General features: G+C 39.9%; 1 protein-coding gene across 2 annotated transcripts in view; it reads left to right on the top strand.

Annotated features, from left to right (window-relative positions):
- The first annotated feature begins 327 nt into the window (after positions 1-327).
- Positions 328-13,885, top strand: part of ADAM23 (ADAM metallopeptidase domain 23) — a 244,957-nt gene continuing 231,399 nt past the window's right edge. Inside the window, exons 1-2 of one of the 2 annotated variants that reach the window (XM_021008754.2) lie at positions 328-1,025; positions 2,225-2,448. In XM_021008754.2, the coding sequence (XP_020864413.1) occupies positions 800-1,025; positions 2,225-2,448 (450 nt within the window). In that variant the 5' untranslated portion in view covers positions 328-799. The remainder of the gene's footprint in view (positions 1,026-2,224; positions 2,449-13,885) is intronic. The other variant, XM_021008750.2, reaches the window with a different exon arrangement.

Here is a 13,885-nt window from a genome sequence, read left to right as displayed (position 1 = left end):
CGCCTTTCTTTTGCTCCCTAAAACGTCCATGCTCTCCCGCCCATTGTGTGTGTGTGTGTGTGGGGGGGGTTGCTCCCATCTACTTCTGAGGCTGGCATCGGGATGCTGCATCACTCTGCTGTGTTTCTATTCCACCTCCCCACCCCCCATGAGGAGGCATGCGCAGTGCGACGTATGCCAGGCAACAGCAGCATCAGCACCCGAGTGAGGGGGCCCCCAGCGCTCTGACGGCACGGGAGCTCACTCTGCCGCGCTAGGCAGAGAACTGGGGAGGCGCGCGCGCGTTCCCAGCGCCCCCCCCCGTGCGCGCCCCTACCTGGGAGGGCCCTCTGGCACGCGCGCGCGCCCTTAGCACCAGTACCAGCCGCAGCGGCGGCGGCGGCAGCAGCAGCATCAAAAGCAGCAAGAGCAGTAGAGGCAGTGGCTGCAGACCCCATCACTGGTCCAAGCAGCAGCATCCGCGGTGCTGCGCGGGGAAGCTGCTTCGGAAGCTCCTGCAGGTGCGCGCAGAGGCGGGAGCTCTTTTCTCCCTCCTCAGGAGAATCAGCCGCTTGAGAGGGGCACAGAGAAGAGGGGAGGGGGCGCCGCCCAGCCGGAGTAGACCAAGTGCCGAGCCTGCCTGGTGCCCCTTTTCAACCCCAGCGGCCACAGCAACGGCGACTTGCCCCCGAGGGGCACCATGCGGGAAGAGCCCGTGTAATCCGCCCGCAGCCTCCCCGCCCTGTGGGGCAGAGGCGCCCCGCAGCCCGAGCCCGGAGCTCCTGGCTGACAGCAGAGCGGCGCCCTGGAGCTATGAGCCATGAAGCCGCCTGCCATCAGCGCCCTGCGGCAGCCCTCCCCAGGCTGCAGCCTGCTCTCCTCCTCCTCCCCTTCTTCCTTCGGCACCACCACGACTTCTTTCCCTTCTTGCTGGCAGCCGCCTCCCTTGCTGCTGCATACCCTCTGCCGCCTCCGCCTTCTCCTCCTGCTGCAGCTGGTCTCCGGTTCCTTCTGGTCCCAGCCCTGGGGGGCTGCTGCAGCCAGCGGTGGGTATGGCACTGAGTGCCCTTCGCGTTGCCATCTCAGCGTAGTCCTGCAGAGAAAACCTAAGGGCATGCGGATAGGTGCATTCAGGACACTTAGCGCAGCATCCATCCCTTCGCTGTTCTCTTCCCAATCCTCTCATTCTTAAAATTCATCCCAATCCCATTTACTTTTAAAAACCCATTTCAGTTCTCTTCATTTTAAACCTTTCTTGTTACCCTTGGTGCGATTGAAAGAGACTTCGGTGCCTCGGTTCCCTACAGAAAAAATATTTGCAACTTACAGAAGGGGAAACTGGTGGGATCAAAAAAAAAAAAGAATTAAGTGAAAGAGCAAATAACTTCTTGCCTTTTGGAACATAAATGTGAATTCATGGCAGATAATAATCCTAGTTTAGAGAGGTTATTTCCCCAATTCCCATCAGATTTTATTTATAGTGGTGTTGAAGTTTGGGTGGATACTTTGGGACTATGGCTAATTGCCCTTGTTTTATTTTCTAAAATGTTATTATTATGAATAATAAGTAACGTAACTTTGTCCAACAAAATGATAGCTGAAAAATAGTTGGAAGAGGAAACCAGGTTTTGGTAGGAAAAAAAATCAGAAGGCAGCCCACATCTTTGGCTTTCCAAGGATGGTTTTGTGCAGTCTCAAAGTTAAAAGAAGGCAAATTATTCATTCTGTAAGGGGAATCAATAACATTCTCTACACATGAACTCAACATTCAACTTCTTTTAGTGGCAGTCTCAGCTTTCAGACTATATGTAGAATATTTAGTTACAGTTGAGCTTGTGTGTAACTTAGGTGGGTGGTTGGGGGTGGGGGTGAGAGTCAGAGCTCTGATGCATGTCCTTAAAGGATGAAGAATTATTATTCTCCATCAAGTCAATCTTTCCTATTCTGCTTCTCTTCTTTCCCCTGCCCCCTCATAGGCAGAAAGGTTTGGCAGCATTTATATTATACACACACATGAAATACAGATCAAAGCCAACAATTCCTTATTGAGTGGTATTACTAAATGCCCTATTAACTATATTACCCAAACCAATTGCATGTACTAACTTTGGTTTGTTGTGTTTCCCATATGTTCTCTGATAGAGAGAAAAACTTTGATTCTTTTACAAAGCAAGATGCAATTTAGTGACCTTGTATTTATTGTGTGTGTGTGTGTGTGTGTATGTGTTTTCCTTCCCCTCCTCAGCTTCATACTGGAATGAAACTTCAAAGGAAACTGCCGGGGTTCTGGCAGATGAAGAGAATGCATTTCAACAGAATGGCAGCAGGCGCAATAATAACAGTTACAGTAATGCAGTGCAGAAAGAGATCACCCTGCCTTCAAGACTGGTATATTATATCAATCAAGATTCTGAGAGCCCTTACCATGTCCTGGATACTAAGGCAAGACACCAGCAGAAACATAACAAGGTAAGGGGATCTCATGTGCAAAAGGAAATCACTAATAGCAGCCACAAAGAGCATTTCTCTGGAATGAAGTATTCTGCAGGAATCTGACTTCACCTAAGTTATTGCACCGTTTTTTATTGGAAAGTTCATCTCAAGGGGAAGGAAGTGGAGGGAATTAATCTTGGAAATATTAGGGAGTATTGTTCATGCTCTTTGTTTTATTCCAGGTTTGGGAAGAGGGGGATTTGGAAAGTGTGAATGTGGAATAAAAATGGAAATTAGAGTGTTCTCAGAGCCTTTTAGGTTTAACATTTGAAACATGGCCCATGCATCAAGAAGGTGGTTTCTTAGAGTTGGGTTTGATGACTGAACTGTATGTAAAGGAATGTGTGCCTAAATTATGCTTTATTCATGTAAACATTTTACATATCCAAATACCTTGTGAGGTAGAACATTCCCTAAAAAACTGATTTTAGCACACAAACATGCCCATAAACATACACAAACACACAATTGTTTGAAGAAGCTGCTTGGTAGCTTTTCTCTCTTAACTTACTTAACTGAATGTTAATCCTCAAAAAGTTGCAAAAATTTTAAAATATTCATTTCTCTACTAATTGATCAGCAGGAAGCAAATTGCTATTAAAAACATTTGGGGGATATGATTATGAATAGAATCCATTGGCTTACATTCAGTAAGAGCCTCAGTTTATTTTAACATTCTAATCTTATCTGCATTAACTGAGGAGTTGTTGGATTTAGTTTAGACAGTGCTACTGATTAAAATGAAAATCTCTGTGAACCATTCATAGAACTATAGGAATATCTGGCATCCAAGTAATGAAGAAATCTTATATCTGTCAAAATGCTTCCCATTAAACAAATGATGTTTTGGGAGTAAACTTCTTAAGGGTAGGGAATTTATGTTTTTTTGTATCTTCTCTAGTTATACAGCATATGGTAGGTGCTATTTGTTGAATGACTAAATAAATAAAAGTATACATATGTATGCAAAGGGAAATCCGTGTCTCTTTATTGGGGTAGGAAATGGAGACATTCTTTTTTTATTAAAGATTACATGTATGGTTATATGTCCCAGTTCAGTTAAGCGTAACAGTATTCTTCTAGTGCTTAACCAACATTACGTGTTGTTCTTATAAGTGACCTGAAATACAGGTAAATGATTACAGTCTAGATATTGCCATTTTATTGGTAGGGAAATGAAAAACTGAGTTTAGGATCTCTTTCTAGGGTTTAAAAATATGAGTGAAAGAACCTGTGGAAGAGCTCCTGCTCTTTTTATATCTCTGCTCTCAAGCATGCTTATTTTTCAATGCTTATTGGAAGAGTTAACTGGGTATAGTACTATTTACAGAAGTACTTTTTCATTTATATAAGTATTTTGTACTCATTTTGGTTATTAGATGTATCTATGGCCACTGTTCATTACATGCTGTACCAGGATACCTCCTGGTTATATATTTCCTACACGCAAAATAAATGGTAATGGACGCAAAAAGACTTCTATTGCACATTGATGTAACTCAAAACAGGATTCAGTAATTTAACTTAGAACTACTATTATACTCTCTTAGGAGGCTGATACCTGAACCTCATCAGAACATAAAGCAGTTTGCAGTACTGCTAATTAGACATTTTACTTCATCTTGTCTCTATATTGTCCAATCAGCTTCTAGTCCATGATGTCCGATAGAATAGTCCAGGCCTGGGTCAATTCTCTTGGTAGTGGTCACCTCCAAGAGTAATGGAGTAGTTGCTGGAGATACCTTCCCTTACCGCTAGTAGGCTCTGAGCTTGTGTTACGCAGGGTCTTTGGACCTCTTGGATTCCATAAGGTCATTGTCATACATGGACACAGCCTTCTCTGACTAGATACTTATTTGCATAAGATCAGGAAAGAACACACACACAAGATGCAACCCACAGCCAGGCTTAAGCTTTGCTAGGCTGGATATATGCTTTGGATGCCATGTGCTCAAACCATTAGAGAGGGATAATGGAAATTAGGGAAACCTTCCCTCCCTGCTGCTTTCAGGAAAGGGCTAGAAACAACAATTAAATTATTGGTAGCTTGGAGAGAAGAGAGAACTTAGAGTGGGGTCACTTTCTTTTAAATTTCCACTGAGACATCAGTTCTTTTAGCTCATTGGCCAATGAGGGAGTATTATTAGAGGATGGTAAACCACTCATGTCTAGAAGCAGTTCCCCAAATTCCTATGCAGTCTCAAGGAAGAGCAATATTGAGCATTCTTCGTGAGATAGCCCTCATTACTAGGATATGATTTGACCTGCATTATATCTAAACCTGTGTAATAGCAGGATGTGTTTACAGACTCCTTTCATATTTTATCTATTGCTAATGGTGTGGAACACTGATACCATCAAGGGTTGATCATATTTTATTAGATTGACTATGCTAATTGTTGAGCAAATAAAGTTTCTTCATGGAAAATCACACTATCAGACACTCTATAATTACTTTTTCCCCCAGGACTTTAATCGGGAATTACTTTCCAAATCCCCCTCTTCTCAAACCTGGAGAGTATGCCCTGTATTAACCTACTAGAAAAAGATGCACTTTTGCTTTCAGATTTTTTTTCTTTCTCCTCTTTCTAAATCAGGAGTGATTTAGAATCCATCTTAGGCCCAATGAAAAAGGTTGGCCTCTTTAATGAAAATGAGAAGCATATTTATCAATAGGGCTGTTAAGTAGAAGTCTTCAGAAAGAAAAGTATAGAATTTAATCTTGATTTGAAGATTTGTACTATTTGTACTTTCCCTGTTCTTCCCCCATTTTGTGGCCCTCAAGTACGTGCTAAGGAGTGCCAGGAAAATGCTGACTCACTGTACAAATGGTACATAGCCATAATATGTGATGGTACGGAGAGGAGATCCCAGGTGTGGGTAGTGAGACAGGACTTTTCATGCAGATCTTAGAAATTTCATGGAGATTCTTGGTAGGTCATGACTGCATCAAAAACGGTATAGGTTGAAATTCTTACCATTTCTTTTCTATGAGACATTAAAAATAGCCTCTTTTCCTTGAGGGCAGTGACTGTTTCATTTTTTAAAAAATATCCCTAGTGCCTAGTGTAGTGCCTGACGTGTAGAAGGTGCTTAATCAGTGCTTGTCGATTATTGAGGTGACTATCCAGAATAAACAGCATGCATTCCATTAGATAACCTCAGGATTTTCCTTTTAAGAAGTGTGTTTAATTGGCATTTGACATTTCCGCGGATATGTTTTTTTTGTTTTTGTGAGACTCACCTGAATTCCAGAGATCTCTTCATAGTCAGTTTCACATTCTGGTGCTTTAGGTGTTGTCTCCTTCCCCAACCCCTCCTTCTTTCTCCTTCTTCCTTCCTCCTACAGCCATCTTAGAATAGGATAAAAAATGCTGTGATTTCTGATGGCAAAATCTCATTTTGCTCTGTTTTCAGGATTTAACTTGCTATTCTATAGGGACTTTAACATCCAAATGGAAGGTTATTACCACTCACTAAACATTTTGTTAGCATTTAATGTAATATTGTTAGGTATATTATAAAATTATTAGCTGTCCTTTAAATCATGTCATGAGGTGACTTAACATTTTACATGTGGGATTGCAATGGGGATAGAGAGAAGAAGAAAACCAGACTTTCGAGAAGTTAAGTAAACTTTTCTTTACTTCTTTCCTGAAATGCCCCTTACTTATGTCATAATAATCTCTCAAGGCTCTGTTCTCTGCTAGGTGACTTTAAGTAGTAGTGGGTTAACTAGTTAAACAAACACAGACTAAGCTGCAGAGAAGGAGAAGATCTGCATTGGAAGAGGGAGTTCCTGCAGCGCAGTCGCATTATCTCTTCTAGGTTATATCCTATCTTACCCCTTCAGAGCCTTTCATTTCCTTCAACTCTTAAGGTACCTCTGTTTTGTGATTCTATTATTTAACCTTTCAATACACCAGGCTGCCACCTGTTTGGGGAAGCTTACCCTGGTTTTCCTTTCCCCCTCTGCAGCTGAAAATGTTCTCTTCCTTCTTGAATTTTCTTAGTGTGCTTTGTCTGGATTACTCCTTTGCCTCCATCACATTTCCCCCTCTTATTATACTTATTTATAATCATATCATATCCAGTCCTTGGTTGAATATAAGCTTCTTGAGGGCAGAGACTGTGACATTAAAACGAAAGCAAAAACCCAACTCCTTTGTATCATTAGTACTTAGTAAAGTGCCTGGAATGAAGTGGTCCCGATTATTGAAAATAATCTAGCTGAAACTGATGTCTCCTTGAGGGCCTGCAAGGGCTTTGAAGGGATCTAATATGTGAATTTCCTCTTCTATAATATTCCTGACTAGTCATCCAACTTTTGATTGAATATTTCCATCCAGCAGAACTCACTGCCTCACGAAACTGCTTATTCTATTTTTAGACAACTTGAACTGTTAGGGAATTTTCTCTTGTGTTAAGCCAAAATCTGCTTCTTTTAATAAAAGGAAGGACTTTTAGATTTTATTTTTAATACTTACATTTTTTTTTGTCTGGACCTGTGATTTCAGTAGTTTAGGGAACTCCTAGAGAGGGATTCCCTCTCTACCCATGTGGTTTTGAACCTCCTCTGCCATTTACAACCTTATAGAATTAAAGTAGCCTGGTGCATTGAAAGGTTAAATAATGGAATCATAAAATGGAGGGACCTTAGAGGTTATCAAATCCAACTCCAGTTTTACAGATAAGGAAACTGAGGACTGTAAGAGAAAAGTGACTTGCCTGGAGTTCTCATACAGAGCTGTTCTTAATTTTCAGATATTATTAGTTTTTAGTTTTCCATCTCTGCCATCTGTATGTAGGTATAGTTGAAGAGGCCAGCTTGTGAATGATAGTCTTTTTCATGTGACATTCATGGAAAGACTAAACTTGGATTTAATGCTATAGCTATATACTTTGAAGAGCCCAATGATGTTGGCTGTGCTGCATAGGATCATCCATTTTGAGAGAAGAAAGGGACCTTAGAGGTCAACTAGTCAAACACTCTTATTTTACAGATGAAGAAATTGAAGCCTAGACATAATGAATGACTTGCCCAAGGTAATGTGGTTAGGAAATAGCAGAACCCAGAATCATACCCAAGGTCCCTGACACTGTATCTAACACTCTTTTTATTGGACTATGAGTCCAAAAGGAAGTCTTTGTTTTGAAAGGGCTGTCATATTTATTCCTACAAGTTATCTTTGGTTGAGTGGCACTATTGTTTCTCAGTGGTCCATTGGTATGTTATATCATTGAAAGATATGTGTCATTGTCATTGGAGGGTGTCTTTCTTCTCCAATATTTTATTTTTTTCAATTACATGTAAAAATTTTTAACATTTATTTTATAAATTTTAAGTTCCAAATTCTCTTCCTCCCTTCTCCCTCACTGAGAAGGCAAGCAATTTGATTTAGGTTATACATGTATAGTCATGTAAAGCGTATTTCCATATTAGTCATGTTATGAAAGAAAACACAGACAAAAAATACAAGAAAAATAAAGAAAGTAAAAAATAGTGTGCTTTGATCTGATTCAGACTTTATAAGTTCTTCCTTTGGTGATGGATAGCATTTTTTATCATTAAGTCCTTCCAAATTGTCTAGATCATTGTATTGCTAAGAATAGCTAAGTCATTCATAATAGATCATTGTACAGTATTGCTGTTACTATGTACAGTGTTCTCCTGGTTCTGCTCACTTCACTTTGTATCAGTTCATGTAAGTCTTTCCAGGTTTTTCTGAAATCATGCTGCTCATCATTTCTTATAATACAATAGTATTCCATCTCAATCATATACCACAACTTGTTCAGCCATTCCCCAGTTGATGAGCATTCCCTCAATTTCCAATTCTTTGCCAGCAAAAAGAGTTGCTAAAAGTATTTTTGTACATATGAATCCTTTTCCTTAATAAAAAAATCTTTTTGGGATCAAAGGGTATGCACAGTTTTATAGCCTGTAGGGTGTAGTTCCAAATTGCTCTCTGGAATGGTTGGATCAGTTCATAACTGGAGAGTGTCTTCTGTCCATTCAGCTTGTGGTTGCCCCATACTACCTCAGCATACAGCAGCTAGTTTGATGGGCTGTTGTCATCTATTCTCTGAAAATAATAGGCCAGATATATAGAGGTAAAGGATAAGTGACTCATCAAAGATGACTCTGAGAATTTTTTCTTAGTAGATCAGTGGCATAATGGTATTTCTCAGAGTGATGGATGGGTAAGATAGGCATAGAAGAGGGAAGACCTTCCTATTTCTCTATTTCCATCAATGCTATCACCATTTTCACAGTTACCCAGGCTTAAAATTTTGGAGTTATTTTTGACTCTCCTTCCCTTCTTTGTCCACTACATCTCCTAAGTGATCACGTTATGTCATTTCTTCAAGATGTTTCAGGTATTCACCTTTCTCCATTCCCACTGCCACTATTTGTTCAAGCCCTTATCACCCTCTTGTCTGAATTGCTATACTAGTCTTCTAACTGATCTCTCTGCTTCCCATCTCTTCTCTCTTCAGCTCATCATATGCAGTATTTACATAAATTTCCCCTTTTTTGTGACATGCTCCCCTCCCCCACATTACTAAAAATCTCCAGTACATAGAGGATAAGGCAGAGACTCCCTTAGCTTGGCGTAAGTATTTACTGAAAGAATGAGGGAATATGACTCATTCTAAAGAATAGCTGGCCATCATCATCTTTTGGACAATGGCCCTTTCATATATTTGGTCATTAAGTCCTCTTTCAGCCTTCTCCCAGGCTAAATTATCTCAAAGAGTTCTTTTAATGCCAATGGGTCATTTTGTGTGGATGATTCTATTCATGTCTGTCTAGCCTATAAGGGTAGTTGTAGAAAATAGTTTTATGATAAATGACAAGAACCTTGCCTTATCTCTTAGTAGTGTTTTTTCTTAGACTGTTAAATAAAGTTCAATTTTGAAGACTCCATATTTTAAAGGATTCTGCAGCATCTCCTTTCAAGAATTAAGTTTTTGCCAATGAAGATATTTTTCATCTTTATCGGAAGAATGGGTATAATCATGGGGCCTCAGTCCCACAAGACTTTTTGTTTACACTGATAAAGGGAACCTGCTTAACCCTGCTCGAGTTTCACATACATTGCTAATACCATGTAAATTTATTATTAAAATTTTGATGTGGAAAATCCCTAAAGCAAACAATCCCAGTATAGAACATTGTGAAGTGTAGAGCAGAGGTGTCAAAAGAGTATGGCCTGACCCACATTAAAATGTAATTGGAAAATGCTTAACAAAATAAATTGCAATACAAAATAGTGTTAATTTGTGGTTTTCAAAGTCAATATGTTGATCTCAGTTGAGTTTGACACCCATTGGTCTAGAGTGGCTTCTTTTGCAATCATATGTATTTTGCACAAACATCATATATATCCTATGTATTATGTACAGACAAGCTGTATATAAGACAAATAGAGGGAAGGCACTAGAATTAAGAGACAAGACGTCCTGTAGAAGATGGGTTTTTAGTTGGAATTTGAAAGGATCCAGGGAAGCCAGGAATCAGAGATGAGAAGGAAGAGAGAACATTCCAGGTAGGAGGCTAAGGCGTGGGGAGGTACATTTGTCACAGTGGGACTGATGTGCTAGCCCTAATGGCATTGCCTCAATGGCCACCCAAGAAGGCTTAGTTCATGTGGGGAACGGGTCAAAGGAACAATTACAGGGGTAGCAGCTGCTACTTGTTTATGTGGTAACTCAACAAGAGTGGCCCTTTTGGGTGACTTAGACAGCCCCACCCTTCCCTCCTTTGTTAGTGGCTCTTTCCAACTGGAGCTCATTATAGCTTCCCTGGTCATTTTAGGGCAACAGAGAGAAGAGCTGCTAGCTTTATTCAGGCAGTGTGAGTTGGTCTAAATGATTCAGGCCTACACCTTTGTAACTGATCAAGTGAAGGAAGACTTCATCATTCAGGAAACTAGGGTGGGCTGTGCTTAATTGGCCAGTACTGTTAATGGAGGAAAGTCTGGGGAACTATCAGCATTTCAAGGCTGAGTTCCTGGTGAGTTTTTTGTGTACATGAAGAAAAGGAAGGGACACTTCAATGTTAATGCTGGGATTAAGGCAGTGTACTTGGCCGTTAATTGAATATATTAATGAGTTTCCTCAGCTGCAAGCTATTTTAAGCTAGGAGGAGGCAGTACTGATGGAGACTTTTAGAAGAGGATTAAAAGATCATTTTAGGGATTGGTTAGTAGGACACATGGGACCTCAGGATTTAGCAGGGCTAATGAAACTGACAGACTAGTTGATTGGAGGAACAAAGGAGGGGGTCACGGTTTTGACAGAAGTCAGAATACAGGGAGGGAAAAAGTGAAAGGACCTTGGAGCCAAATCAATTGTAAGCAAGCTAAAGGCCCTAGTTATATGGGCTGAGTGGTGTTGGACTCAACATAGAACTTGTTTTAGGTGTCACAGGCTTTATTCCCCTGCTAAGTATAGCAGGGATAGCCCATATAGATGAGAGGAACCAGAAAAGACAGGGAAATTAACCCAGCCATGAATTCTTGCCTTTGAGTGGAGTCTACCATAAATCGGGAAGGAAGATTTGGGTGGGCAGGGAGCTACACCTGGACTGATCTGTGATGTTTATTGTATAAGTAGAGGTTTTTTTGTTTTGTTTTGTTTTTAGGGAAAAAAGTGCCAAGGAAGGACAGAGAAAGTAAAATATAATTCTGATAGATTTTGAGGCATTAAGATATAGCCTTGACCTTGGTTAGAAAATGGGAACCACCTCACTGCCAAAAGATGATTCCTGAGTAGGGCTGTGGAAGGCAGACCTGTGAGGAAGTCTTTTCCTTTCACTTGGCTAGTAGAGAGCACAAAAAATTCTGTGGGTAATTGCTATGAAAGCTGTTAAGAAAGTGTTTGGGTTATCATAGTTATGATAATCCAATCCTCATCTTAAATGTGAAATAGACCTGTACAGTTTCCTTAAGTAGGAACCATCACAGGCACTCTTAAATGCCTGAAGAACCACTCTTGCACATGTAAGGATCAGGGACACACATACTTCTAGCTTACGTGTTCTTGTAAGTTATGTTTACTTAAAGGGACAGCAGGGCATAGTGATAGAGTGCTGGGGTCAGCCAGAAAGACTTGGGTTCAGATCCTGTCTCTGACACTTACTGTGTGACCATGGACAAGGCTTTCTGGGCCTCAGTTCCCTTATCCATAAGGTGTGGATAACAATACTTCAAAGGACTGTTAGTGAGGCACAAACAGAAAATACATGCGAAACCCTTTGCAAACTTTAAAGTGCTGTATAAATGTCAGTTATTATTATTAAGGAGGTAAGTGTACCTGTTACTGTCCCAAAAGGATTATGATTGCCCGATTAATTCTTTCCTTCCTGGAACACCACTCCCCAATTTATACCCTAAATGACCATGAAAGATGAACTATTTGGATATATGGAAAATACGAATAAGAGGTTTATTTGGAAATCTTTTATGCCCAAACATGAGTGTCCCTGTTTTTTGTTCCTAAGGAAGGGGTCCTGGTTCTTCTAGTGCCTCAGAGGGTTCAGTGAAATGTTAGTGAATAACGACTATCTGATACCCTTTTGTCAGACATCCTGGGAAAGGCACAGAGGCCCTACATTTATGTAAACCTTTTTTTGGGGAGAGGTAGGGAAACTTTTTAGTTTGTGAAAGTTAGGGCTGGGGATGAGTGGAAAGCAGCTTCTACTGTGCCCGCCAGGTTATTATTCCTTTTAGATCAGCTAATCCCCCAGCAACATTTTTAATTCATGCTGTTTTTACTGCCCTTCAAGACCAACTTCCTTTTGTTTCTCTTAATGATATTTTGACATATCAAGTAGGTTGTCTCTTGCATAAGGGAAGTATTAACCCATCTGGAGTACCATGGCTTATACGATATCTCTTCCTCAGCCTCTGGAAACATTTTGGGGATTTTTTTTAGGACCCAATAGGCTTCTCATGGATCTGTATAGGTTCTAAGAGACTGGGTGAAATTTTCCCAGAAGGAAAGCCTTTTAGTGTTTTTCCTGAATTGCAAATTTATGCCTAAGGTGTTTTTGTTTTTATGGTCATGCTTACCATTTTCAGAATCCCCAGCCTGTATTTTAAGAAAAAGGGATTAGATTTAATTGGGGGCTAGAGTAAAAAGTGGTCTTGAAGAAGGTGTTTATGACAATTGTACTTTCACAGCATACCCCAACTCTAAGGACACACATATCTATGTCAGTATGTATGTATGCATACATGTATGTGTATATAGAAAGATAGAGATGGATAGGTGATAGATATAGATACACTTAAGATATGAAATCTTAAAGCTTCATGAAGACTTTCAGGATACCCTTTATATTACATATATAACTTATGAATTATAAATATGAATATGATATATATACACATATACATACATACACACAGGGTATCCCAAAAATCCTTGTGCAGTTTTAATCTTTTATATCCTAAATGTATATTTATTATACATTGTGTATATCTGTATATGATACCATAATATGTTATATCTATCCCCTGTCTATCTTTACTCTGTCACCTATCCATCTCTGCTATTGTCTCTCTCTTTCTCTGTCTCTTTCTCATCTATCAAAATATATGGAACCAGAAGAGCAAGAGAAGATGAGGATTTCAACTTTGAACTGCCTCTCACTGATTATGACTGTTTAAAACCTATTAACATTACTACGGTAATGTATAGAAAGTTATTGGCACTCAAGACAGGCCCAGGAATTAGGGGGGTGGGAAGAGGGAGTAGTATTCATCATTTGGAAGAAGAATGAGCCCCAGACAAACTTCACTAACCATGAAAATTTAGTGTATTTTTATTTTTTAAGTAAATTTTTATGGATAGCTCTTGTTTTTACATAGTCAAAATGTCTCCCAGTACCTCTTCTACTTTTTCCTCCCAGAGGGCCGTTTAATATACATTTTTTTTAAGGAAAGAAAAGGGTAAAGAAGAGGAATAATCAGCAAAACTTATTAATAACTCAAAAAATCTGAAAATACATGCAATGTTCTTTACTTATAGCCTTCCTACTTTAGCAAAGGAATGGTATAGGGGTGACTTCTCATATCTCTTATTTGGGGCTTAGTGCATTTTGAAGAAGTGTGTATCTTGTCTGGTTATCATACATAATGGGGGATTATTTGCATATTTTTTCCTCTGTAATTTATGTAATTGAGAATCAGGAATATTCTAGCAGATGCTTTGTCCTCAAGCAAGACCAAGAGAAACCTGTTGAAGGGGGAAAGAGAGAACTGGGGCTTATGCTTGTGATGAGAGCTTGTCCTAAAGAGTCAGGAAAAGCTGAATCTATAATATTTTGGCAAGTAAGGGATGGTATCCCTCTAATGCTGAGAGAAAGTCGTAAGGCAAATCAGGATACCCTTATCAGTGAGAC

The sequence above is a fragment of the Phascolarctos cinereus genome, unplaced genomic scaffold, assembly GCF_003287225.1.
Source record: "Phascolarctos cinereus isolate Bilbo 61053 unplaced genomic scaffold, phaCin_HiC Scaffold_7;HRSCAF=346, whole genome shotgun sequence".
NCBI classification, from domain to species: Eukaryota; Metazoa; Chordata; class Mammalia; order Diprotodontia; family Phascolarctidae; genus Phascolarctos; species Phascolarctos cinereus.
Note: the sequence above shows the minus strand (reverse complement) of the source record. Positions and strands in the feature narration are given on the sequence as shown.